Raw genomic sequence first — 26,489 nt, forward strand, 5'->3', positions numbered from 1 at the left:
GTGAATCTTGTTTGTGATATCATTTTTTATTAACAAATGTATCATAAAAATGTTCTATGACATTGAGAGTAAATTGTCAATTTGGTGAAACTGTGGCCTGATTTTGATGGAGGTGGGAAGTGGTGGGATTGACTATGAACAGCCAACATTCATCAGCATACCTGTTGAAATTAAATATCTCTCTAGGGTATCAGGCATTCATGAATTAGAGTGGAAATCTTGAAGCTGTGATCAATTACATAGGATTTTGATACAGGCCCCCTTTAGAGTTGGTGATCGGTTTCGAGTTTCCCACCCCTATTTTGTTTTGAGCACTATAAAATGGTCTATTTTATTGGCTTTTTTACAGCATTATCTCCAAGAACATTTGGTGAGCAATAGAACCTGCCCTGAAAAATAAATTTTCTAATCCAAGATACTGTTAAAATTACTTAGATTTTATAAACTAACTAAAATGAAACAGAGCAGTTTACTTTCTCATGTATGTGCCAATTGTAATGTTTAATATTCAACTGTCCAAGCAGCAAATCACATTCAAGAATTCTTACCCTGTCAAACAGGAAGTGAAAAGCTCTAAAATCAGAACACTTTGGAAAATATTTTGCCTAGAGTGAAGAAAAGATTGGGGCATACACATGAGATAAAGACAAAAGCTAAAATATCACGAACAAACTATAAAAAGCATTAGTCTGAAAAATTCATTAAGCATAATGGTGACATATAAGAATGCACTATCTTTTTATGAAAATGTATTTTCAAGCACTAAATCTGTTATTCAGACTCGAGTTAATACTCAAATCAACACTAAAAATCCTAATTGGTCACACTGTAATATTGAATGGGCTTTCTTACAGCAATGTGAGGTGATGGTCTTATGTTATTGTCACTGGGACATAAAGATTCAGGTATTGTGTGGGGTACCTGAGTTCACATCCCACCTTGGCAGATGGTAAAATTTGAACTCGATAAAAACCTAAAATTACGAGTCTAATGATGATCATAACACCATTGTCCATTGTTAGGAAACTATTTGGTCCACTGCTGTCCTTTAGGAAAGCTAACAGTCTTCTTTACCAGATCTGGTTGGTTTGTGACTCCAGACCCACAGCAACGATGTTGACTTTTACCTGTCTTCTAGGCAATTAGGGACAGACGATGAATGCTGGCTAACCAGTGATTGAATTTTTTTTAAAATCTTGCTACATTTCAACCATTGAATTACAAGAGAATGAGCCTGTTTGAGACCACAGCCTGATCTAAGTTGGGCAATGAGTGACACTGCAACTTCAAGATTTACATTCTGCTCTTGTACTAAATCCTGAAGTTATTATAATTTCAGCAGGTCAATGGTGAATGTTGGTAGATTGCCATCAAAAGAAATCACACAAAATCTGGATGACAAGGCTTGAAAAGAAATTGGAACATATTTTGTAGATGTTTCATCATATATTTGATTTATTTTAGAAGTGGTGACTAAATGTAACTAATGTATGAAGTATTTTGAGATTAGCAAGTCATTAATTTGTGGATTTTAAATTAGTCAGGTGACTCTATTTGTGCAAATCCAGCAAAAGTCTAGGAGAATGTACGTGGGCGCATGCGAAGGTCCTGGTGTGCGGACAGATTTTGAAATGGTTCATCTTCGGAAAGTGCCAAACCAATATAATCATTTGTCTGGTCTACTAGATATTTTTAAATCAAAGATTGTAAGTACTTCTGAAATGCATTTTAACTGATCTCTCTCTTGAAATGTACTTTTCTGGATTTCATTTGAATGATTTTTGTTTTGTGACTTGCACATATCTCTTATATATAATTTTAAATGGTGCAATTGTGGGCAGTGTGGTTGGTATCCTCCAGGTTGCTGCACAAATTTTTTAAAAACCAACCTGTTCAGATATATTACAGCACACTTTCAAGGCAGATGTGTCTTAAAATCAGACATTTGAACCCAGAATTAGGGACACTTCTACTGTATCACAAGACCTCTACTAAAAATGTATGCTAGCCAGCATTTAATCTTCTGATCCACAGTCGGGCACTTTCTCTGTTGTGCCACTGGCCAATTGAGGATCCAGATTAATGCACATGTGCACACTTGCATTGAACAATGATTGGAATCATAGAATTTTGCAATGCAGAAAGAGGTTATTTGATCTATTGTGCTAGTGCAGGTTCTTTGAAAAAGAAACTCTGTTTAGTTCCATGCTGTAAGCTTTCCCCATTCTCTTTGCCTTTTACTATTTTCTTTCTGAAAGTCGGGTGGATGCTGCTTCTACTAATCCTGTTAGAAGTTTGCATATGCCAACAACTTCATTTTTCATTTTGTATGATTTAAATATGGCTTTTGATTGGAAATTCGCTGGTAGTTGACTGACTTTTCCCATTTACTAAGAAGCAAAAATCATTAAGAAAACTGATCAGTTTTGAAAATCTCTGATACTTTTGGCTCTTTCAATAAGAGCCAGTTTCTCTAGTCTCCCCTCTTGAATAAAGATTTATTCTTCATATTATGTTGCTAAATCTTTTCTGTGCTTTTGTTATCTTGAGATCTTTCCCAAAGGAATGAATTTATAAACTAAATGAAGGAGACTTGATGGCCGAAGGGCCTTTTATCCATGCCGTAAACCTCTATGACATTAAGTTACATTACTACTTTGTGCCTAAAATATGTGTGTGATTGCAGAAAAAGTGAGTACTAATCCTTTGGCCTGATTTATACTTGACTGTCACTAAAGTTGAATTCTTAATATAGTTATCTGTGGAGGGTGAAGTAATACAAAATACATTTTAAGTGAGTGTCAGAGACTTGTGTGTTCAAACTTCTTATCAGCTTCTGAAATAATTGCGAAGTATGACACAACCTGATTCACTGGATGCCATGTTTGATATATTATGTAAATATATTATGTAAATAATCACCTTTTTTAGTTTTGCAAGATTGGTTGGCAAATTGCAGAAGGAGAGCACAAGATGCACAAATTCCCCTGCCACCTTCCCCCAACCTTCCAACTGTCACTTCTCAACTGGTTCACCGGCAAAGAAAAGAATTCCACCTTTTTTCTCCGTCTAATAGTTTCATCCCACAACAAATCTGAAAGGGTGCAGAAATGATTTACAAGGATGTTGCCAGTGTTGGAGAGTTTGAGCTATAGGGAGAGGCTGAATAGGCTGGAGTTATTTTCCCTGGAGCATTAGAAGCCTACAAATGACCTTAGAGGTTTATAAAAGCATGAGGGGCATTGATAGAGTGAATGGTCAAAGTCTTTTCCCCAGGGTAGTGGAGTGCAAAACTAGAGGACACAGATTTAAGGTGTGAGGGGAAAGATATAAAAAAGACCTAAGGGACACAGTTTTCACCCCAAGTGTAATGTGTGTATGGAATGAGCTGCCATAGGAAGTGTTAGAGGCTGATACAATCACAACATTTAAAAGGCATCTGGATGGATACCTGAATAGGAAAGGTTTCGAGGGATATGGGTCGAGTGTTGGCAAATGGGACTAGATTAATTTAGAATCTCTGGTCAGCACGAACGAGTTGGACCGAAGGGTCTATTTCCATGCAGTACATCGCTGACTCTAAATACAAAGAAAAGCTTTATTTCCATTCTATACTTGCTTTCAAATCCCAGGTCTTAAATCAACAGACATTCTCTTTATTTATCTGTTGATCTGGAGACCAAACATGTAAATAGGAAAGTGATTTAAGTTGCTGCAGTGATTTACTATAATATGGTATTTCTGAAACACCACAGTACTTCCCTTTCCATGTTCTGTCTGTGTAGTTATCTAGAATAGTCCGATTTTTTTTTAAGTGAACTTCTGCTGACGGGAGACTGGATAAGAGTTGTTACTTGTTGAGAATGAGGCAGATGTTGAATTCTTAAGCTGCAGGTTTGACGACTCCTGTAGACTATGAACAATCTGCTGGTGTAGCAACAGCTTGGCCCAGCCTGCCTCGAATAGGTACTGGGGTAAGGGTGGACAAATAATATGGAAGCTGGGGTCTCTTGCTTTCTCTTTGTCATTGTTTTTCAGAGAGTGATAGAGTAGTACAGCATGGAAACAGATCCTTCAGTCCAACTCTTCCGTGCTGACCAGATATCCTAACTTAATCTAGTCCCATTTGCCAGCACTTTGCCCATATCCCTCTAAATCCTTCCTATTCACATACCCAGACAGATGGCTTTTAAGTGTTGTTGCATCCAACTCTTTCCTCTGGCAGCTCGTTACAAAATACGCATCACCCTCTGTGTGGAAAAAAAAGTTGCCCTCAGGTTCCTTTTAAATCTTTCCCCCTCACCTTAAAGCTATGCCATTTAGTTTTAGACTCCCCTACCCTGGGGAAAAGACCTTAACCATTCACCCTATCTGTATCCCTTACCTGTAAGGTCGCCCGTCAGTCTCCGGTGCTCTAGGGAAAATAGCCCAACCTATTCAGCCTCTGTATAATTCAAATTCGGGCATACAACTCTGAGCTCCTATGGTAGTCTTACCTTGGTTATTGCTGCATTATTTTTCTTTTTCCTACCCTATTAATGCAGGTTGTTTGACCTTGTCTCTGAAGGTCTCTTTGCAGGTACAGAGATTTCTTTTCTTGCTTTAGTCACTTTACTGTAATTAACTTGAGATATGCAAGATGCTAAAGGGGATTGACAAAGTAGACATGAAGATGGTGTTCCTTCATTTGGGTCAATCTAGAATGAGAGCTCATAGTTTTAGGATAAGGGGTGGCAGATTTACAAAAGCGAGATGATGAAGAATTGTTTCTCTTTAAGGGTGTACATCTGTGGCATTCACACCCCAGAGTGTAGTGGATGCCTGGACATTGAGCAGGAGGAGATAGATTTTTTTAAATTAGTAAAAGGTTGAAGTGTTATAGAGAGCAGGCCGGAAAGTGGAGTTGAGGCTGAGTTTAGCCGTGATTGTATTAAATGGCGGAACAGATTTGAGGGGCTGAATTGCCTACTCCTGCTTGTAGTTCTTATGTTCTTGTGTTAAACAAAAAGGCCCTTTAGTTTTGCCTGGGACAGAATAGTGGCCATAGGTGGGTGTGGAGTGTTATTGTTTAATTAGTACAGGGCCCTGCAGGCAACTTTCCAACTTCTTCATTATATATTATATTGTAGAGAGGGAATACATACTATTGAGAAACACAGCATTCAGTTATATACAGAATGTACTTCAGCTCATCCAAATGCCGTTGCTTGTGTCTTAGCCCATACCAAGTTCATGCACTCATCATGCCTGTCTTCACATTGGCATCTGGTCTGTAATATTTTCTTTAAAATGACAAAAGCAAATCATGCAAAGAAAGAACAAAAAAGATAGGAAAGCTTAGCACTTCAGGTAGCATCTGTGGTGAGAATGAGTAGATTGGCAGACATGCTGAATCTACCTGTATTCCTGATGAAGGGCTTTTGCCCAAAATGTCGATTTTCCTGCTCCTTCAATGCTCCCTGAACTGCTGTGCTTTTCCAGCACCACTTTAATCCAGAATCTTGTTTCCAGCATCTGTAGTCATTGCTTTTACTTCGTTGATTTTAACCCTACTGCGAATCCTCTTGCAAGGATGCCTGCCTTGAAGAAGTTTTCCTCCTCTCCCTACAAGAACCTCAGGGAGTCCCTCTCTCACTGCAACTCCCAGGTCATTTCCTCTGCCCTGAAGCTCTTCAACCATTTCCTGAAACAGACTACACTATGCTACTTTCTCCCCACCCCCACCCTCCTCTCATTTATCTCTCCACCCTTCAGGCATTCTGCCTGTATTCCTGATGAAGGACTTTTGCCCGAAACGTCGATTTTCCTGCTTCTTGGATGCTGCCTGAACTGCTATGCTTTTCCAGCACCACTCAAATCCTGAATCTACCTATGCTTCTCTGTACCTGCATTTGAACGCTATGACCATTCGATTCAACAGCCAGTTACTGAGCTTTGTCACTTACACAGGTGGAGCAAAATTTACATCTGCAACACAATGCTACACTTCAAACTCAACTTTTGATTTGGTGCCCATGCCACTCACACAAACCTCTCTCTGCTTGGCAAGTGGAAAAGTATCATTATTAAGTAATAAATGCATGTTGAGTAGAGTTCATTTATACAAAAAAAATTGTTCTATTAAAATAATCTGTTAAACCGGTTTTAGAAGATGGGAAATGATCTCCGAAGCAAAAATGTTGAAAACTCCTATCTTGTACAGTTATATTGTTCCAACTTTTATTGTTTTTAGATCCTTTTAGTTTTTTGAACCTGTTAGTTTGAGATAAATTTGCTGATGTTTTTAGCTCAGATGGAGTGTCTTCTATATTGTAAGAAATTTAAATCTTTTCTGTTTACTGATGTGTTCTTTTGGAGGTATAGCTGCCTGTGTCTTTTCTCTTCTAGGGATGCCCCTTGACACCTTTGCCCCCAATAAGTGTAGCTATTCGGTTTACATATGTCCTTCAAGACTGGCAACAATACTCCTGGCCTCAGCAACCTCCAGGTAGGAACATGGCAGGTCATATTTAAGACAGTAAATATGTATCTAATTATTCAATTTAAAGTTTGCAGTTGAGTTCGTTGTCATTGAACAAAGCTCTCTTTCTCTGCACTGTCATTGAATTAAAAACTCAAACAGCAGGTTGTAATTCTTTTCATGTATATATTTGTGGAAAGATGGCGGCAGAATGGTAATGTCACTTGTCTAATAGTCCAAAATCTTTAGGCTAGTGTTCTAGGACATGAATTCAAATCCCACCATTGCAAATGGTGAAATTTGAATTCATTAAAAATTGGAATAAAAAACCAGCCTGATGTCAACTGTGTAACTGGATAAAAGCAAATTACTGCGGATGCTGGAATCTGAAACCAAAAGGGAAAATGCTGGGAAATCTCAGCAGGTCTGGCAGCATCTGTAAGGAGAGAAAAGAGCTAACGTTTCGAGTCTAACTGATCCTTTGTCAAAGCTTTGACAAAGGGAAGGAAATCTTTAGGGAAGGAAATCTGTCACCCTCGCTGGTTTGGTCTACCTATAACTCCAGACCCACAGCAATGCGGTTGATTCTTAGTTGTCCTGTGGGAAATTAGGGATGGCTAATAAATGCCAACCTAACCAGCGATGCCCATATCCCATGAATTAAAATAAAATTACCTATACGCAAATTTTTTCATTCTTTAGTGGGATGGTGGTGTTTCTGACAAAACCAGCATTTGCTGCCTGAATTGTCCTTCAGAAAGCGGTGAAGAACCTGCTTCAGGAGATCTATATCAAATATGCCCACAATGCTATTAGGAGCAGAGTTTCAGGATTTTGATGCTGCGACAATAAAGAAATAGCAATTTAGTTCCATAAGTATTTAGTTTATGTCAGGATGGTGTGTGGCTTGGAGTGAAACTTGGAAGGTGGTATTCCCATATGTCAACTGTCTTTATTGTTATAACTGTTAGAGGGCTCAGGTTTGGTCAATGGTCCCCAGTGAGGCTTGGAATGTTATTGTAGTCCATCTTGTATATGACACAAGATGGACTACAACATTTGCTAGTTTTGTATATATCTAACTATGTATCAGTGCTGGATGGTCTGGTGGGTGGGGTGCCAAGCAAGCAAGCTGCTTTGTCTTGGAATCTGTTGAGCTTTTTGAGTCTGAGGAAGCTCCATTCATTTTGGCAATTTGGGCTGAAAGGCCCGTTTCCATTCTGTCAACCTCTATGACTTTATAAATGATGAGTCTTTCAGCACACTTCTGACTGTGCTTTGCAAATAGTGGGTAAGCTTTGGGGAATCAGGGGCTCAGTAACTTGCCACAGAATTTCCAGTCTCCAATTGGTTCTTGTAGCTATGGTAAGTAAATGGTCGATCCAGTTCAGTTTATAGTCAGTGGTAACCCTTGGGATGTTGATGGTAGGCAGTTCAATGGCCGTTCAATGGTAGGCAGTTCATTGAATGTCAGTGAGAGGTGATAGTCCATATTTAGCACTTGTGACAGGACTGTTACTTGACATTTTTCAGCCCAAGCCTGAATGTTTTCCTAGTCTTGCTTTATATAAAGGAGTTGGGAATGCTACTTTATTTATTCACTCATGGCACATGGGTGTGACTGCCTGGCCAGCCAACATTTATTGCCCAAGTCTAGCTGTTCTTGAGGTGGTGAGTTGCCTTTTTGAAATACTGCAGTCTACTGAGCATAATGTGAATATCTCCACTTCTGACTTGATGAAAAGATGGCCACTTTATGGAAGGAGATAGTTAAAACTAGGATATTAGCCTGAGGAACAGCTGCAATAATAACCTGGGGCAGGGATAGAACCCAAACTTGACTATTAGTGAGCAGGTTATTGCTATGAAAATACCATTAGCACTATCAAAATTTCCTTCCATCACTTTTCTGATGGTCAAGAGTAGTCTGGTGATAATTTGCATGATTGGATTTGCTGTGGTCTTTGAGTATAAATGCCTGAGCAATTTTCTACATTGCTGGCAGCGCTACTGCTGTGGTGTTGTTGGTGAACCGAGTCTTTGTAATATCCAGTATACTCTGGTTAGTTGTTGAATTGTCTCCAACTTGATGTAAGAGGAGTGCAGAGATTTAATATAATCAATAGTTGTGGAATCACCTGTTGCATGATTCTGCTGTTTAGCAAGGAAATAATCCTGTGTTGTAGCTTAACTAGCTTATTACCTTATTTTCTCGTATGCTTGATGCTGCTCCTGAAATGGTATCCAATGAAGAACATTGAATTGAGTTGAATTGAAACAAATTTATTGTCACGTGTACCAAGGCACTGTGAAAAGCTTTGTAGTGCGAGCAATACAGGCAGGTCACATAGTTTAATAGCATAGATAAGTAAATAATAGGTAAACAGTGGCAAAAACAAAAACACAGATACAGGCAAAAGCTAAGAGTATGTGAGTGCATTCAGTATCCTAACAACAGTAGTATAGAAACTGTTTTGAAATCGGCTGGTGCGTGTGTTCAGGCTTCTGTACCTTCTCCCCTAGCTTGATAGTAATGGTACAATGAGGGATACCTGGATTACACCTTTTCCCACCCTACCTCTTGCAAAAATGCCATCCCGTATTCCCAATTCCTCCGCCTCTGCCGGATCTGCTCCCAGGAGGACCAGTTCCACCACAGAACACACCAGATGGCCTCCTTCTTTAGAGACCGCAATTTCCCTTCCCACGTGATTAAAGATGTCCTCCAATGCATCTCGTCTACATCCCGCACCTCCGCCCTCAGACCCCACCCCTCCAACCGTAACAAGGACAGAACGCCCCTGGTGCACACCTTCCACCCTACCAACCTTCGCATAAACCAAATCATCCGCCACCTCCAAACAGACCCCACTACCAGGGATATATTTCCCTCCCCACTCCTTTCCGCCTTCCGCAAAGACCGTTCCCTCCGTGACTACCTGGTCAGGTCCACACCCCCAAACAACCCACCCTCCAATCCTGGCACTTTCCCCTGCCACCGCAGGAACTGTAAAACCTGCGCCCACACCACCTCCCTCACCTCTATCCAAGGCCCTAAAGGAGCCTTCCACATCCATCAAAGTTTTACTTGCACACCCACTAATATCATTTATTGTATCCGTTGCTCCCGATGCGGTCTCCTCTACATTGGGGAGACTGGGCGCCTCCTAGCAGAGCGCTTTAGGGAACACCTCTGGGACACCCGCACCAATCAACCACACCGCCCCGTGGCCCAACATTTCAACTTCCCCTCCCACTCTGCCGAGGACATGGAGGTCCTGGGCCTCCTTCACCGCCACTCCCTCACCACCAGACGCCTGGAGGAAGAACGCCTCATCTTCCGCCTCGGAACACTTCAACCCCAGGGTATCAATGTGGACTTCAACAGCTTCCTCATTTCCCCTTTCCCCACCTCATCCTAGTTCTGAACTTCCAGCTCAGTAACTGTCCCATTGACTTGTCTGGACTTGTCCTACCTGCCTATCTTCTTTTCCGCCTATCTTCTTTTCCACCTATCCACTCCACCCTCTCCTCCTTGACCTATCACCTTCATCCCCTCCCCCACTCACCCATTGTACTCTATGCTACTTTCTCCCCACCCCCAACCTCCTCTAGCTTATCGCTCCACGCTTCAGGCTCACTGCCTTTATTCCTGATGAAGGGTTTTTGCCTGAAATGTTGATTTCGAAGCTACTTGGATGCTGCCTGAACTGCTGTGCTCTTCCAGCACCACTAATCCAGAATCTGGTTTCCAGCATCTGCTGTCATTGTTTTTACCACAATGAGGGATATGCCAGGCTGTGAGATTACATTTTACAGAATAAAATTCTGCTGATAGCTGACTGTTAAAATGCTAAATCTATTTGAATTTATCCTGTTTAGTATCATGGTGGAATCCTCAATGTAAAGATGGGTCTTTGTCTCCAAGGACTTTGCAGTGTCATAGAGATCTGCAACGTAGTAGAATCCCCTTTGGCCCATTGCATCTTGCTGGTCAAATAACCTCCTAACTATTCTAATCCTATCTTCCAGTAGTTTGTCCATTGCTTTGTATGCCTTGACATCACAAATGCACGTCTAAATGAAAGCCTTATTATATAAGAAGCATTTGAGGACTGAGTCTTTACTCAATGGAGTTTAGAATGATGAAACTTACAGAATACTGAGGGGACTGAAAAGATGTTTCCACTCGTAGGAGAGACTAGGATTCGAGAGCACAGCCTCCGAGTGAAGTGACAACACTTTATTGTTTAGATAAGGAAGGGTTTCTTCAGCCAGAGGGTGGTAAATCTGTGGAAGTCATTGCTGCAGAAGGCTGTGGAGGCCAAGTCATTGAGTGTATTTAAGACAGAGATAGGTTCTTGATAAGTAGGAGGATCAAGAGTTACAGGTAAAAAGCAGGAGAATGGAATTGAGAATCATTAGCTATGATAAAATGATGGAGCAGACTCAATGGGCTGAATGGCCTAATTCTGCTCCTATATCTTATGGTCTTATCCTGTCATGCACAGATGACTCTGTGACAGGTAGACTGGTGAAGATCAGATTCAGTAGGTTTTCTTCTCTTGGTTCCTTCATCACCACCTGCAGTCCCAATCCATTTTTCAGTTCCAGATTTATTAATTGAATAGAAATTTGCTCAGCTGATAGGTTCAAGAACATAACCTATACCCTCAGCATTAAAATTAAAATATTGTTGATGCTTAATGTGAAAGCAGCACAGAAAATGCTGGAGGAACTCAGCAAGTGCAGAGAGAGAAAAAGCATGAATATTTGAGTCCGTATGACTCTTCCGAACTTTCAGTTCAGACATGCTGTTTGATATGCAGTCTTTAGGATGTAAGACTTGCATACCAAGCACCTCTTAGACAGGGAAATTCATTTACCACATTATTCATCTGTGTGATAGACAGATCATCTTTCTGGCTTGTGGGCAGCATCCTATTTGTAGTGAACGCCACTAATGTTGTTACTGCATAGTAGCAGTGTGAAACAGCTAGCTTTACCTGTTGCTCAAATGTTTGAGATACATCCAGTTTTGCACTATGAAATAACATTTAATAATTCCAATAACAGTAGAAAATGCTACAGATACTCAGCAGATCTAGCAGCAGTGCACAGAGGAACTGAGTTAATGTAGGAGGTCAAGCGTTTGCACAATATACAGTGAGAGATCAGGGTAGCCATTGTATTGCAGATTGTCTTTGCACCCTCTTTCAGGAAGAAGCATGCATGGTGAGCAAATGATTGGGGTTCTTATTTGTTGATAATGTTGTTTCTTTAGCTCATGGAACTAAGGAATCCTCAAGTATATATTGAGCAATTAAGGTAGGCTTACAGCAGCCAGCTACATTCCTTCTAACTTTTCCAGCTGCTTTACAGACTTCTGAGGTCTCTGTGGGGCAGTGGCTGGAGAAGCCAGAAGTGAATATGTTGACCTGCCAATCTGCTGAGTGGCTGCTTAACTTAGAACATTAGCTGCCACTAGTCAGCTAATGGGCGGCATGGTGGCACAGTGGTTAGCACTGCTGCCTCACAGCACCTGAGACCCAGGTTCAATTCCTGCCTCAGGCGACTGACTGTGTGGAGTTTGCACATTCTCCCCGTGTCTGCGTGGGTTTCCTCCCACAGTCCAAAGATGTGCAGGTCAGGTGAATTGGCCATGCTAAATTGCCCGTAGTGTTAGGTAAGGGGTAAATGTAGGGGTATGGGTGGGTTGCGCTTCGGTGGGTCGGTGTGGACCTGTTGGGCCGAAGGGCCTGTTTCCACACTATAATGTAATGTAATCTAATTTAGTCACATCCTTATGGCTAATTTCTCGACTAGCAAGCCAAAGAAAGAGCTCATTGGAATGTGTAGATGGCCCAAGGTGCACAAAAATAAAATCCCTATCATACTTATGACTGGTTCTGCAGCATTAATTGGCCATAGAGTTAGATAATGTGCTACAAACAATTTTGAGCAACACCTCCTTCAAATGTTAAGGATTCAGTGTTCAGGAGTTTATTTGACATTGCTAGCTTATTCATTGACATTCCACTCAAGGCACTCATTGACATTTGCATGGCCGGTTACTTTATGGCAAACTAAACCCCGAATTCAGCAACTCACGCAGTTCAATTCAGTTTTACCAACACTATATGTTCTCAAATGCATGGTGTTGCATGAGACCCAACTATGCCCAGCTCTGTAAGGTCCCATGAACTTGTCTTTGATTCAATGATATTTAACCTCCTACCCTTTGGAATGTTTCTGATTTGTAGATGATACTTGTGTTATATTTGTATCCTTCTATAAATGTTATAATGGACTCCATCCTGCATTCAAATTGTGTTCTTCCAAATGTCCTGACAAGTACTGTGTCCATTTCTGGTTGCCCTGTTCTAAGAAGGATATCATTAAACCAGAGAAGGTTCAGAAGAGATTTACCGGGATGGTGTCGGGTTTGGAAAGTTTGAGTTATAAAGAGAGGCTGGATAGGCTGGGATATTTTTTATAGGAGTATAGGAGGTTCAGAGGTGACCTTGTAGATGTTAATAAAATCATGAGCATCAATAGGGTTAATGGTAAATGTCTTTTCCCTAGGATGGGGTATTTCAAGACTAGGGTACAAAGTTTTAAGATGAGAGGAGAGAGATTTAAAAAAGACCTGGGAGCAAATTTATATACGCAGGATGGTTTGCATATGGAGTGAACTTTGGAGGAAGTAGTGGATGTGTGCACATATTAAAAGATACTTAGATAATTACATGAATAGGAAAGGCTTGGAGGGAAACCTGCCAGGAGAAGGCAGATGGGAGTGGTTTAGTTTGGGATTATGTTTGGTGTGGACTGGTTGGACTAAAGGGTCTGCTTCCAAGCTGTATGAATCTATGACTCTGAGTGCAAGGGGATAAAAAACAGAGTTAATGGTTTGGGTCCAGTATATCACAGCAGTGCTTTTCACAGTACTATATTCAATCCATATGCAAGCATAACAGAAACAAAAACAGAAGTTGCTGGAAAAGCTCAGCAGGTCTGGCAGCATCTGTGAAAAGAAATCAAGTTAACATTTTGGGTCTGGTGACCCTTCCTCAATTGACGGTAGCTAAGAAAATGTCAGTTTATATGCAGAAGATAGGATTGGGGGAGGGGATAAGGAGTAAACGTTAGATAAGGAGAGAGCCCAAAAGAGAAAAGAACAGTTGGACAGAGAAGGAAGTCGATAACAATCAGGCTGGGTGGATGAATAGTTGTTAATGGAGACTGTTAGTGGCTAACAATGTGTGTAATGGCAGACTGTGTGATAACCAGGCCTAGGATGCTAGGACATGCACAGTTCAGGCCCTAAAATTATTGAACTCAATATTGAGTCCAGAAATCTGTGGAAATTGAGGTGTTGTTCTTCCCACTTGCTCTGAACTTTGCTGGAGCACTGCAGCAACCCTGAGACAGTGATGTTGGCCTGGGAACAGTGTGTTGTGTTAAAGTGGCAGGCAATGGGAAGTTCAGGGTCCTTTTTGTGCGCAGAAGGTAGATCTTCTGCAAAATGGTCACCCAGTCTATGCTTCGTATACCCAATGTAGAGGAGACCATGTGATTCATAGAATTCCTACATCATGGAAACGGGCCATTTGGCCCAACAAGTCCACACCAACTCTCTCTCTGAAGAGTATTCCACACAGATTCCCTAACCTATTACTTTACATTTCCTCTGACTAATGTACCTAACCTACACATCCCTGAACACTATATGGGCAATTTAGCATGGCCAATTCACCTAACCGGCACATCTTTGGACTGTGGGAGGAAACCCACACAGACATGGGGTGAATGTGCAAATTTCACACAGGCAGTCACCCGAGGCTGTAAGTGAACCTTGGGTCCCTGGCAGTGCTAACCACTGAGCTACCGTGCTGCCAATTGGGTAGCAAATACATTAGTCTAGATTGTGAGAAGTGCAGATAAAGTGCTGCTTCACCTTGAAGGTATATTTGTTTGAATACTGACGAGGGGGAGGGGGAGGTAAATGGGCAGGTGTTACACTTCCGGCAGTTGCAGGGGAAGGTGCTGTGGGACTATGGTGCAGGGGACAGTGTTGGCAAAAAGAAAGAGTGAACCAAGGTGTCCCGGAAGCAACAGTGCCTGTGGAAGGTGGACAAGGGAAGGGAGGAGAATGTGTGTCTGATGGTGGCATCTCACTGGAGGTGTCGGAAATGATGGCTGATCTTCTGGATGTAAATGGTGGGAACCCTGGTGGGAGGGAAAGGGGGGGGGGGGGGGTGAGGGTGGAAATGCAATAGATGGGCCCTGTTGACAATGATGTTGGGGAATCCTTGGTTGAGGAAGAAGGTGGACATTTCGAAGACTCCCTTGTAGAAGTTGACCTCATCGGAATATATGAGATGGAGGAACTGAGCAAATGGAATGGAATCTTTACAGGAAACTGGGCGTGAGGATGTGTTTTCCAGTTAGCTGTTGGAATTGTTGGGTTTACAGTGAATATTAGTGGCTAGTCTATCCCCACAAATGGAAATAGATGTCGAGGAAGGGAAGGGAGGAGTTAGAGATAGACCAGGTGAAAGTTAGGGCGGGTTGGAATTTGGAAGTGCAATCAATTAACTTTTCCAATTCTGGATGAGAGAGGGAAGCAGCACCGATAATATAATTGATATAACGGAGACAGAGTTATGTCAAGCATAATAGTTCAGGCTGCTTATTCAAATTTGGCTGTTTGAAATAGATTGTGATAAGTTACGGACATGGATAATGTAGTTTTGAATTTCTGCAATTTGCGCGACATTATGACCTTCCCTTTCGCCCTTCCTAATGTATGTTTTGAAGCTGATGCCTTCGTAACACCTGGTCCCTTTCACAGTTGAACACGATGTTGCAATTTAATTGCATCAATAATAATTGCATATGGTTATGGATAGATGTTGGCTCCCCTGATCTTAAGGTAAACATTATGTTTTAAAGGCCTTTATTTCAGTATGTATTTTTCTTTATAGAGGAGGTGTTAAGAATTTGAAATTTACTGCCATAGGTTGTTGAAACGCTGTGTATGTTTCATGCTTTCGTGGGAGGTGGGCGCTGCTGTCTGGTCAGCATTTACTGTCTGGCCAGAATTTTCCTTGAACATGGTGGCGAGTTGCCTTCATGAATTTGCTGCGGTCATGTGCTGTACATAGACCCAGAATGCCCTTAGGAGAGAATTCCATGATTTTGACCCAGTGACAGTGAAGGAACAGCAATATATTTTGAAGTCTGGACAATAAGTGGCTTGGAGAGAATCTTGCAGATGGTGACGTTTCCATGTATATCCTATATTACATGTATATCCTGGAGAAAGAGGAATAATAAGAGTAAAGTAATGCTAGAAAGCATTAGACCAGATGGTCATGGATTAATTATTAATGTGACTTTTTGAGCAGAGTTGGCTGTTCTTGTACAGCAGCAACATTCTCCATGGTGAAGCTTAATCACATTTTAAATCTCATAGCTCTGACTTTAAATGAAAGGCAGTGTAATTATTGGCAAGTTTTATGACAATTTTGAAGTTTCAGCCATGACTGAGTTTGTATCACTCTTTCTATGGAGTCAGAAAGTTATGGGTTCAAGTCCACTTTCTTTTGGGTCAACAGAAATCTCCCCATCAGTTAAATTAGAAGTTGCACAGGGGACCTTGGATTATTATGGAACCCGAGACCAAATGCAACTAAAGGCATGAGAGTCATGGGTGAGGTGCCAGTTTGATATGATCTGAAGCTAGGTCCTTTGATTGGACACATTGTAAGAAAGGGTTGTGTAAAGATTTGTAGCTCAGGTGCTGGTTGTCATAGTTGTGGGTATGTTCGCTGAGCTGAGAAGTTGATTTGCAGATGTTTTGTCCCCTGTCTAGGTGACATCTTCAATGCTTTGAAGCTTGCTGTGAAGCGTTGCTGCATTGTCGTCTTGAATTTATTTGGTTCTGTTTCTGCTGCGTCCGGTTGCCGGTTCCGGTTGTTCGTTGTAGTGTCCGTTATATTGGGACGAGGTTAATGTGCTTGTTGATGGAGTCCTTGCCTGAGTGCCATGCTTCTAGACATTCTCTGGCTGTCCTATGTTTAGCTTGTCCTATGATTGTTGCGTTGTCCCAGTCGAATTTGTACTCCTTGTCATCTGTGTGTGTGTGTGTGTGGCCACCACAGCTGGTGGTGGTGTTTAGTGGCCAGTTTATGTTTGTGGATGTGGGTTGCTAGTTGTCTGCCTGTTTGCCTTGTATAGTGTTGCATGCAGTCTTTGCATGGAATCTTGTAAATTACGTTGGTCTGGCGCATGATGGGTTTTGGGTCTTTTGTCCTGCTGAGTTGTTATCGGAGTGTGACTGTTAGTTTATGGGCTATCTTGAATCCCAATGATCAGAGAAGTCTTGCTGTCAGTTCCAAGATTTTTTTAAATGTAAGGTAGCATGGCTGGTGAGTTAGGTCGTGGCATGTCCTTGTCATGTTGTTTGTCTCTTAAGCTTCTGGGGATGTCCGTTTTCGGCAAATACTCTGTAGAAGTGTTCTTCTTCCCTTTGTAGGTCCAAAGTACTGCATTGTGTTGTATTCCTTTTTAACAGGGTCCTAATGCAGCTTCTCTTGTGTGTCTGGGTGGTTGCTGTTGTAATTCAGGACCTGGGTCGGTGTGTGGGGCTTTCCTGTACACTTTCGTGGTGCATTCACCATTCTGTGTTCTTTGTATCAACACATCCAGGAATGGGAGTTGATTGGTTTCCTCCTCTCTTGTAAATGATCCCTGTGAGTATGGTGTTGATAATCGGGTGTATGTTCTCTATTTCTGTTTTCTTAATGATAACAAAAGTATCACCTACGTGTCTGATCCAGCATTCGGGATGGATTTGTGGTTGGGCACACAACCCATGCAGTTATCGCAAGATTTCCTAGACAACATCAAGAACATAAACATAGGCAAGGATGTAACAATGGTGTCATTTGACGTAACAGCACCGTTCACTTCAATTGACAAAACTCTAGCCAGAGAGACAATAGTCAACCTCCTGGGAACATAATGGGAACCTATCAACAAGGACTGCATACTCAAACTACTAGACCGGTGCTTGATGACACACTTCTCATTCACCAACCAAATATGATTGAGTGTGTGGTGCTGGAAAAGCGCAGCAGGTCAGGCAGCATCCGAGGAGCAGGAAAATCAATGTTTTGCCTGAAATATCAATTTTCCTGCTCCTCTGATGCTGCCTGACCTGCTGTGCTTTTCCAGCACCATACTCTCGACTCTAATCGCCAGCATCTGCAGTACTTGCTTTCGCCTAACCAAATATCTGAATAGATCAATGGAATACCTATGGACTCACCCGTTTCATAGGAGAAGCAGTGATGCAAAGTTGGAGCAAACAGCCCTCCCGCCGGACCGCCATGCTCGGACAGCAAATTAACACACAAAAGTCCCTATAACCATCATGTGCCATCCTGTAATTTACAGGATTCTACACAGACAACACTATATAGGGAAAACAGGCAGACAACTAGCAATCAGCATCCACAAACACCAACTAGCCACTAAATGCCATGACTAACTGTCTCTAGTAGCCATCACACAGATGACAAGGACCACAGATTTGACTGGGACAACACAACAATCCTAGAACAAGCTAAACATTGATCAGCCAAAGAATTTCTAGAAGCATGGCACTCAGCCATGGATTCCATCAACAATTACATTGACCTAGACCTAATATACCGGCCACTACAATGAAAAACCAGAAGCAGCAGAAACTGAACAAAATAAATTCCAGAAGAGACAGTACAGCAGCACTTCACAGGAGGCCCCAAAGCACTGAAGATGTCACCTAGATAGGGGATGAAGCATCAACTTGCCAGCTCGGCAAACATACCCACAACCACAACATTGTGTGAAAGCCAAATAGTGCCTGTTTAATCCCTGAGCTACCACTAAATCAGGATAGATTTTCGAACTTAGGTATCAATTGGCTCCTCAGTCTAATTGACATCTTCTGGTGGCTGAGAATTCCAGTTCAACCCCTTCCAGCCTCATTCATTCAGGGAGATTTTGTTGCCATTGGGGATATTGAAATGGGCCAGTTGAGTAATTAAATACATCTAGTGGTCACGTTTCCCACTGTATTAAATCTAGTCCAAAGCATAAAAATCAAAACTGATGTTTCATTTGCAGGTTAGGTGGATTAGCCATGCTAAATTGCCCATTACGTTCAGGGATGTGCAGACTAGATGGGAAATGCAGGGTTACAGGGATAGGGTGGGGGATGCTCTTTGGACGATCAGCATGGGCTTGGTGGACCGAATGGCTTGTTTCCACACTGTAGGATCCTATGAGAGAAGTGCCACTTTTTGGATGAAACATTAAATCGAGGCCCCATCTTGTCTCCCAGGTGGATAGAAAAAGCTTGCATGTTACTATACTTATCCCTCAGTCAATGTTGCAAGAGCAGATTATTTGGTCATTATAACATTGTTATTTGTAGCAAATTGCTGTGTGTAAATTAACTGGCGTGTTTTTAATATCACAAAGATATTAGGTTGAAAAAGCATTTGAAACGTTGTGGAAAGCTAAATACATGCCCAAGTCTTTTGTTTCTACAGTTAGTACATCATTTGTGTTCCGTGATGTTCATGGGTACCAGTCAGAGGTAGAGCTGCTGAAAACAAGACTAAGGGTAGCAAAATGATATCATTACGAGCCTAAATTCTATGAAAATCATGAATAGTCAAAAAACTGATGCGTATGGGATAAATCTTAGCTTACCAGGCATTATTCTTGGACCTGATTTAAGTTCTGTGGTATTGCTGTATTTTATCTAATGGACTGGATAATTCAGGAATTTAAAGTTAATTCATGTATGGTAGAGGTTTATCAGCTACATAAGACTTTGAAAGTTTCTGACGTCTTATGGGAGCGAAATGCCTCATACAAAATTTTCCTTCATGTATAGATTTTGATGCATTGGTTGGAGGAGAAGTGGGTGGTCTAGAATTTGGAAAATTACCATTTGGAGCATGTGAAGACCCTATAAGGTAAGGCTGTGCCATTTCTTGATGCAAAAAGCAGTATAAAATGAGGTTATGCTTGTTCTTATTTTCATTTCTCTGATCCTGAAGTATGTTATAGTAGAAGAAAAGTTTTTCAGTTTAATAAGTTACGTTTTGGTAATTAATCTTGTTTGCCGACCTGTTATCAGTTAAAAAGTTCTACCACTGGACTAGATCGAGATAATATAACCTTTTTAAATATAATTATTACTACCAATTATAAACAATAGACTGAAGCATAAACATAACTGCTGTATATAATACAGCTTTAGTGTCTGTGCCCAGCATGCAAAGATGATCAATCTTGCTAAAATGAATGATTCTGGTGCTACAAATCTTTTAGAGAGGTTTGCTTAAAAGGCTGCTTGTCTCTCCTTATATTAAGTTTTTCTGAAGGTCTTGCATGATTATTCCATGCAATCAATTTCAGTACTTTTCCCTTGACTTGTCTGTCTCAATTTCTGGTGATAAACGATAACTAATATGTAAGCCCATTGACTTAGATTCTGTAAGGGCTCCATTCTGTTTGCCAGAATCCTGATTCTATGTTACAACTGTTCCAATGCTAAATCATGCCATGACACTGTTTCTGAAATGTCATTTTCTTTTGTCCTTAACTAAGGATATCCTGTCTATCCTCTTTCACAGTATTTGACAAGGCCCATGCTGCTTGCACCACATATTTCACACGTCTACTGTCACCCTTTTTTTCATGTCTGAAGACCACAATGGGGTATTCCTTGTCCTCACTTTGCACATTAAATTGAGGCCCCATCTTGTATCCCAGGTGGATAGAAAAAGCTTGTATGTTACTATACTTATCTCTCAGTCAATGTTGCAAGAGCAGATTATCTGGTCATTATTACATTGCTATTTGTAGCACAGACCTTTGTATTCAATGGATAGCTTTTCACCAACTGTTGAAGTCCTGCACCAATCAACCGCACCACCCTGTGACCCAGCATTTCAATTCCCCCTCCACTCTGCCGAGGACATGGAGATCCTGGACCTCCTTCACCGCTGCTCCCAAAACAGGTGAGGAAGAACGCCTCACCTTCCACCTCGGAACACTTCAACCCCAGGGCATCAATGTGGGCTTCAACAGTTCCCTCATTTCCCCTTCCACCACCTCACCACAGTTCCAAACTTCCAGCTCAGCACTGTCCCCATGACTTGTCCTACCTGCCTATCTTCTTTTCCACCTATCCACTCCACCCTCCTCTTCCCTCTTCCCCCCCCCCCCCCCTCCCCCCCCACTCACCTATTGTACTCTATGCTACTTTCTCCCCACCCTCCTCTCAGTTATCTCTCCACCCTTTAGGCTCTCTGCCTGTATTCCTGATGAAGGGCTTTTGCCTGAAACGTCGATTTTGCTGCTCCTTGGATGCTGCCTGACCTGCTGTTCCTTTCCAGCACCACTCTAATCTAGACTCTGGTTTCCAGCATCTGCAGTCCTTGTTTTTACCTTTCCAAATACATGTACAGCCTGTCCCTCAGAATTCCCTCCAACAGCTTGCCCACCACTGACATCAAGCTCACTGGTCTATAGTTTCCTGGCTTTTTCTTAAATAGTGGCATCATGTTAGCCAATCTCTTGTCTTCTGGCACCTCACCTGTGACTATCTCAGCAAGGGGCCCAGCAATCACTTCCCTAGTTTCCCACAGATTTCTAGGGTACACTTGCTCAGGTCCTGTGGATTTATCCACTTTTATGCATTTTAAGACATCCAGCACTACCACCTCAGTAATATGGATATTTTTCAAAATGTCACCATCTATGTCCCCACATTCTATATCTTCATGTCCTTCTCCACAGTAGTCACTGATGCAAATTACTTGTTCAATGTCCACCCCCCCCATCTCCTGTGGTTCCACACACAGGCTGCCTTGCTGATCTTTGAGGAACCCATTTCTCTCCCTCAATACCCTTTTGTCCTTAATATATTTATAAAATCCCTTGGGGTTTGCCTTAATTCTATTTGCCAAAGCTATCTCATGTCCCCTTTTTACCCTTCTGATTTCCCACTTAAGTATGCTCCTACTGCCTTTTTACTCTTTGAAGGATTCACTTGATCTCTGCTATCTATACCTGACATATGCTTCCTTCTTTTTCTTAACCAAAACCTCAATTTCTCTTGTCATCCAGCATTGCATACACTTATCAGCCTTGCCTATCATCCTAACAGGAATATACTGTCTCTAGACTCTAGTTATCTCATTTTTGAAGGCTTCCCATTTTCCAGGTGTCCCTTTACCTGCAAACATCTGCCCCCCAGTCAACTTTTGAAAGTTCTTGCATAATCATCAAAGTTGGCCTTTCTCCAATTTAGAACTTCAACTTTTAGATCCGGTCTACCCTTTTTCCAACACTTTTTAAAACTAATAGAATTATGGTCGCTGGCCCCAAGTGCTCCCCCACTGATACCTCAGTTACTTGCCCTGCCTTATTTCCCAAGAATAGGTCAAGTTTTGCACTTTCTCCACTTGGTACATGTAGCTACTTAATCAGAAAAATTTCTTGTACACACTTAACAAATTCCTCTCCATCTAAGCTCTTAACACGATAGCAGTCCCAGTCTATGTTTGTAAAGTTAAAATCCCCTACCACTACCAACCTATTATTCTTGCAGATAACTGAGATCCCCTTACAAATTTATTTCTCAATTTCCCACTGACTATGGGGTTTCTATAGCACAATCCCAATAAGGTGATCATCCCTTTCCTATTTCTCAGTTCCTCCCAATTGTCTTCCCTGGATGTATTCCCAGGAATATCCTCCCCAAGTACAGCTGTAATGCAATGTCTTATCAAAAATGCTCCTTCCCCTCCTCTCTTGCCCCCTTTCTATCCTTTCTACAGCATTTGTATCCTGGAGCAGTAAGCTGCCACTCCTGTCCATCCTTGAGCCATGTCTGTGTAATTACTGTGATATCCCAGTCCCATGTTTCTAATCATGCTCTGAGTTCATCTCTCTCCTCTGTTCAGCCTCTTGCATTGAAATAAGTGCAGTTTAATTTATCAGTCCTACCTTGTTCTCGGTTTTATTCCTGCCTGCCCTGACTGTATGACTCACTCCTTTTCCCAACTGTACCAGTCTCCGATTGATCTCTTTCCTCATTATTTCCCTGGGTCACTCCCCCACCTTACTAGTTTAAATCCTCCTGAGCAGCTCTAGCAAATCTCCCTGCCAGTATATTAGTCCCCTTCCAAATCAGGTGCAATCCATCCTTCTTGTACAGGTCACTTCTACCCCAGAAGAGATTCCAATCATCCAAAAATGTGAACCCTTCTCCCCTACAACGGCTCCTCAGCCATGCATTCATCTGCTCTATCCTCCTATACCGACCCTGACTAGCTTGCGGCACCAGGAGTAATCCAGATATTATTACCCTCGAGGACGTCCTTTTTAAATTCCTACTTAACTTTCTGTATTCTCCCTTCAGAATCTCACCTTTTCCCTTCCTATGTCGTTGGTTCGAATGTGTACAACGACCACCTGCTGAATTCTCTCCCCTTGTGAGAACATTCTGCACCAAGAGGTTCTTGATCCTGGCACCAGGGAGGCAACATACTATTCTGATGTTTCACTACCAGCTGCAGAAACATCGGTCTGTGCCTCTGACTACAGAGTTCCTATCACAGTTGATTGCTTGGAACCCAACATACTTCTCATTGCATTAGAGCCATTCTTGGTACCAGAAACTTGCCTGTTTCTGCTACGTTCCTCTGAGAGTCAATCATTTTCCAAAACTGCATACTTGCTTGAGATGGGAATAGCCACCAGAAATTCCTGCACTCCCTGTCTAACCCCTACCTTTCCTGGAGTTAACCCATCTACTTGACTGGATCTGTGGCTTTTCTCCCTTCCTGTAACTGCCATCCCTCAGACCCCCTAGCTCCTGTAAATTCCTTATTGCCTGTAACTGTTGCTCTGACAGATTTATGCGATCTGATAGGATTCACAGCCAAAGATACTTTGTATAGACATAATCATCAGTAAAATGGAAACTCTCCCTAAACTCCCACATCTGACATAAAGAGCACATCACTCTACCAAAGGCCAACTTTGCTCCTTCACACTGTACAGACCCAGAAAATAGCACAGTCTTATTGCTAACTTAATTCTTATAGCTTATATTTTTAAAATTTAATCAAGAAACAGATCGCAATAGAACAGAAACCAAGAAAGAACCTAGTCTGCTCACTATTGTAGACTTATAGCAAGGCTACACTTAAAAACTATGCACTTATGCATTCCTGTGCTGCGAACTCTCCAAGGTCAGCTGTGAATTTCGCTGTTTGTTCATTTTTCTTAGATGCACTCTGATGTCCAACAATATTTGCACTCAAACAGCAAAGGCAGTAACTGTGCAGATTTACTCCTGTGTCAGACAGCAGTATAGGTTACTTTCTCTGACCATGTGGTCACTGCTTTTGTCTGTCTTCCTCCTTTTAAAGTGATTATATTAGATTAGATTTCCTACAGTGTGGAACCAGGCCCTTTGGCCCAACAAGTCCACACCGACCCTCCGAAGAGCAACCCACCCAGATCCATTCCCCTACATATACCCCAGATTAATGCGCCTAACACTACGGGTAATTTGGCATGGCCAATTCACCTGACCTGCACATCTTTGGACTATGGCAGGAAACCCATGCAGACACTGGGAGAATGTGCAAACTCCACACAGACAGTCGACCGAGGCTGGAATCAAACCTGGGGCCCTGGTGCTGAGAGTGCCATTGGTTTGATATTTTTTTTTCACCCAAAGTTCCAAACCAATGCCACAGTATATAAAACAGTAATTGCTGCTCGTGGAATTCGAGAAAATCACTTCCAACACCTAAAATACCTCAAAAAAGGACCAGCTCTTACAGCCACTGTTTTTTCCAAAATCCATCTTGGAATTTGTTTTGCCATCATATGACCATGCCTTTGTAGTTGCTATCCGCTCATACATATTTGTTTTTATTTATGCAAGCAGTTAATCTGTTTTGTTACAGATCCTGTGCACATTCAAATTTGTGTCATTTTACTACTTTTGAAATGCCCAGCCCAATTTACTGTTACATTGTTAAGCTTGTAAACTCTGTCACCTTCATTTGTGCTCTGATTGCTCTTCCCCTTATTTTTGTCCTCTATCTGAATCATGGAATCTTTCCAAACTTGATCCTCACCCCCATTAGGTTAGTTTAAAGCCCTCTCTACCACCCTAGTTATATGACATAGCAGAATACTGTTGGCAGGATTATTCGGATGAAGACTGTGTGAAGGCCAAGACTTATTTTTCCCACAATCTTTGACACAAATTCATCTCTAATTTTGTTTAGCCTAAGCCAACTTACTTATGGCAGTGATACTGTTGCAAAGATAATTATCTTTCAAGCTGTTCATAATCCTTAAACAAAACCTTCTTCCAATTTGTACCTATGTCATTGGTACCTCCATGAAGCACCACCGCTGTAGCTTCCCCCTTCCTCTACAAGTTACTGTCTAGCCCTGAGTAGGTGGCCTGAACCCTGGCACCGGGCAGGCAACATAGCTGTCTGATTCAATTGTTATCCACCACACAGACTCAGTTGGCATCCATCCAAACAATTTTTGAACCTCTTGGACAAATTCAAAGGCTGAATCTCCATGACTCCCACCTTCTTGGTTCTCTTACCTTTCTCACAGATGCACCCTCTGTTCCTGATAGCTGACTAAGAGAAAAGACCCAATTCAATGTACCATATCCACTCTCTGGAATTAGATGTACACGTAACCTTTGCTCTCCCAGGTGTGTTATTGTGTCTGCAGCTCAGGCTTCAGTTCACTTACTCCGAACTGAAATTCTTCAAGCCTCGGGTGTTTGACAGATCTGTTCTGCCACTTGTGCATTTTAATAGGCTCTTTGCTGTTCTCTCCTTTGTTTGATAGGATCTATTTTACTGTTATGAGCTATCTTCATCACTCTTGCGCTACTTAGAGGATTCTCCACACCTTCTTGTGCTGTTTCATAGACTCTTTTTGTACTCATGCACTAATTAATGGACTGTTTCCACCATACTCATGCTGTTCTAACGTACTCTGTCTACTGTTCTTGTGTTATTTTAATAGGCGCTTTAATAAGTGACTTGTTGGAATCCTTAGAAATTTGCAACAAGAAAAGGCATGCTCCTGCACTAGTTCCAGTTAAATTTCATATGAAAATACATATCTGTATCTGTATTTTTAAAATGCCCCATGAAATAGATATTAAATTTGTATACTATTTTGGAAAAACATTTTGTAAATATGTTGAAAAAATAGCTTTGTAAATCATTTAAATGAAATTATTGGCCTTGGTGTATCAGTAGCCAATGTGTTGCTCAGATTTTCTCACATCTGTTACCTAGCCAACTAACATGGCAAGCTTCAGTTAGATAGCATAAGTTGTTTCTAAAATGTTTATATTTTTGTTTGTTAACTTTAAGTTAAAGTTAATATTATTTCTGTCAAATCCAGAAATCTTTATTCAACCGTACCAGGTGAGCAAATAAGATGAGCCTCCCCAGAGCATGTAATTTTAACATTGAAAAACTGATTTACGGCAGTATGTCATCACAAAGATAAGATCAGTGTAGCTAAATTGTGCTTTCACCCTTGTAGTTTTGTCTGAGCTCTTTGAGTTGGATATCGAACTTCACTTGTTTATTGAACTTCATTTAATGGTGTTCCTTCACCAGAAATGACCTTATAGAAATTGTCAAAGAATAATAGAAGAGTTTTAATAATGATGGATAGGATCCTTACTATTGTCATATTTGTGTTTCAGTGAATTACATTTAGCCACCACTTGGCCTCATCTCACAGAAGGCATTATTGTTGATAATGATGTATATTCGTAAGTACTGACTTTCTTAAATTTTGGTTATACTATTCAAAATTGTTTTTAAAGCAAATTTATAAATATGATTGAATAGAAGTTCAAACAATGATATTTCATCTTTTGGCA

At 41.4% G+C, this 26,489-nt stretch overlaps 1 protein-coding gene across 2 annotated transcripts in view; it reads left to right on the top strand.

Annotated features, from left to right (window-relative positions):
* rab3gap1 (RAB3 GTPase activating protein subunit 1) overlaps nt 1-26,489 on the top strand; it is an 87,001-nt gene that overhangs the window by 21,422 nt on the left and 39,090 nt on the right. For both annotated transcript variants that reach the window (XM_072579669.1, XM_072579670.1), the window contains exons 7-10: nt 1,541-1,706; nt 6,388-6,487; nt 19,416-19,497; nt 26,310-26,378. In XM_072579669.1, the coding sequence (XP_072435770.1) occupies nt 1,541-1,706; nt 6,388-6,487; nt 19,416-19,497; nt 26,310-26,378 (417 nt within the window). The remainder of the gene's footprint in view (nt 1-1,540; nt 1,707-6,387; nt 6,488-19,415; nt 19,498-26,309; nt 26,379-26,489) is intronic.

Source organism: Chiloscyllium punctatum, chromosome 10 (genome assembly GCF_047496795.1).
Source record: "Chiloscyllium punctatum isolate Juve2018m chromosome 10, sChiPun1.3, whole genome shotgun sequence".
Classification (NCBI taxonomy): domain Eukaryota; kingdom Metazoa; phylum Chordata; class Chondrichthyes; order Orectolobiformes; family Hemiscylliidae; genus Chiloscyllium; species Chiloscyllium punctatum.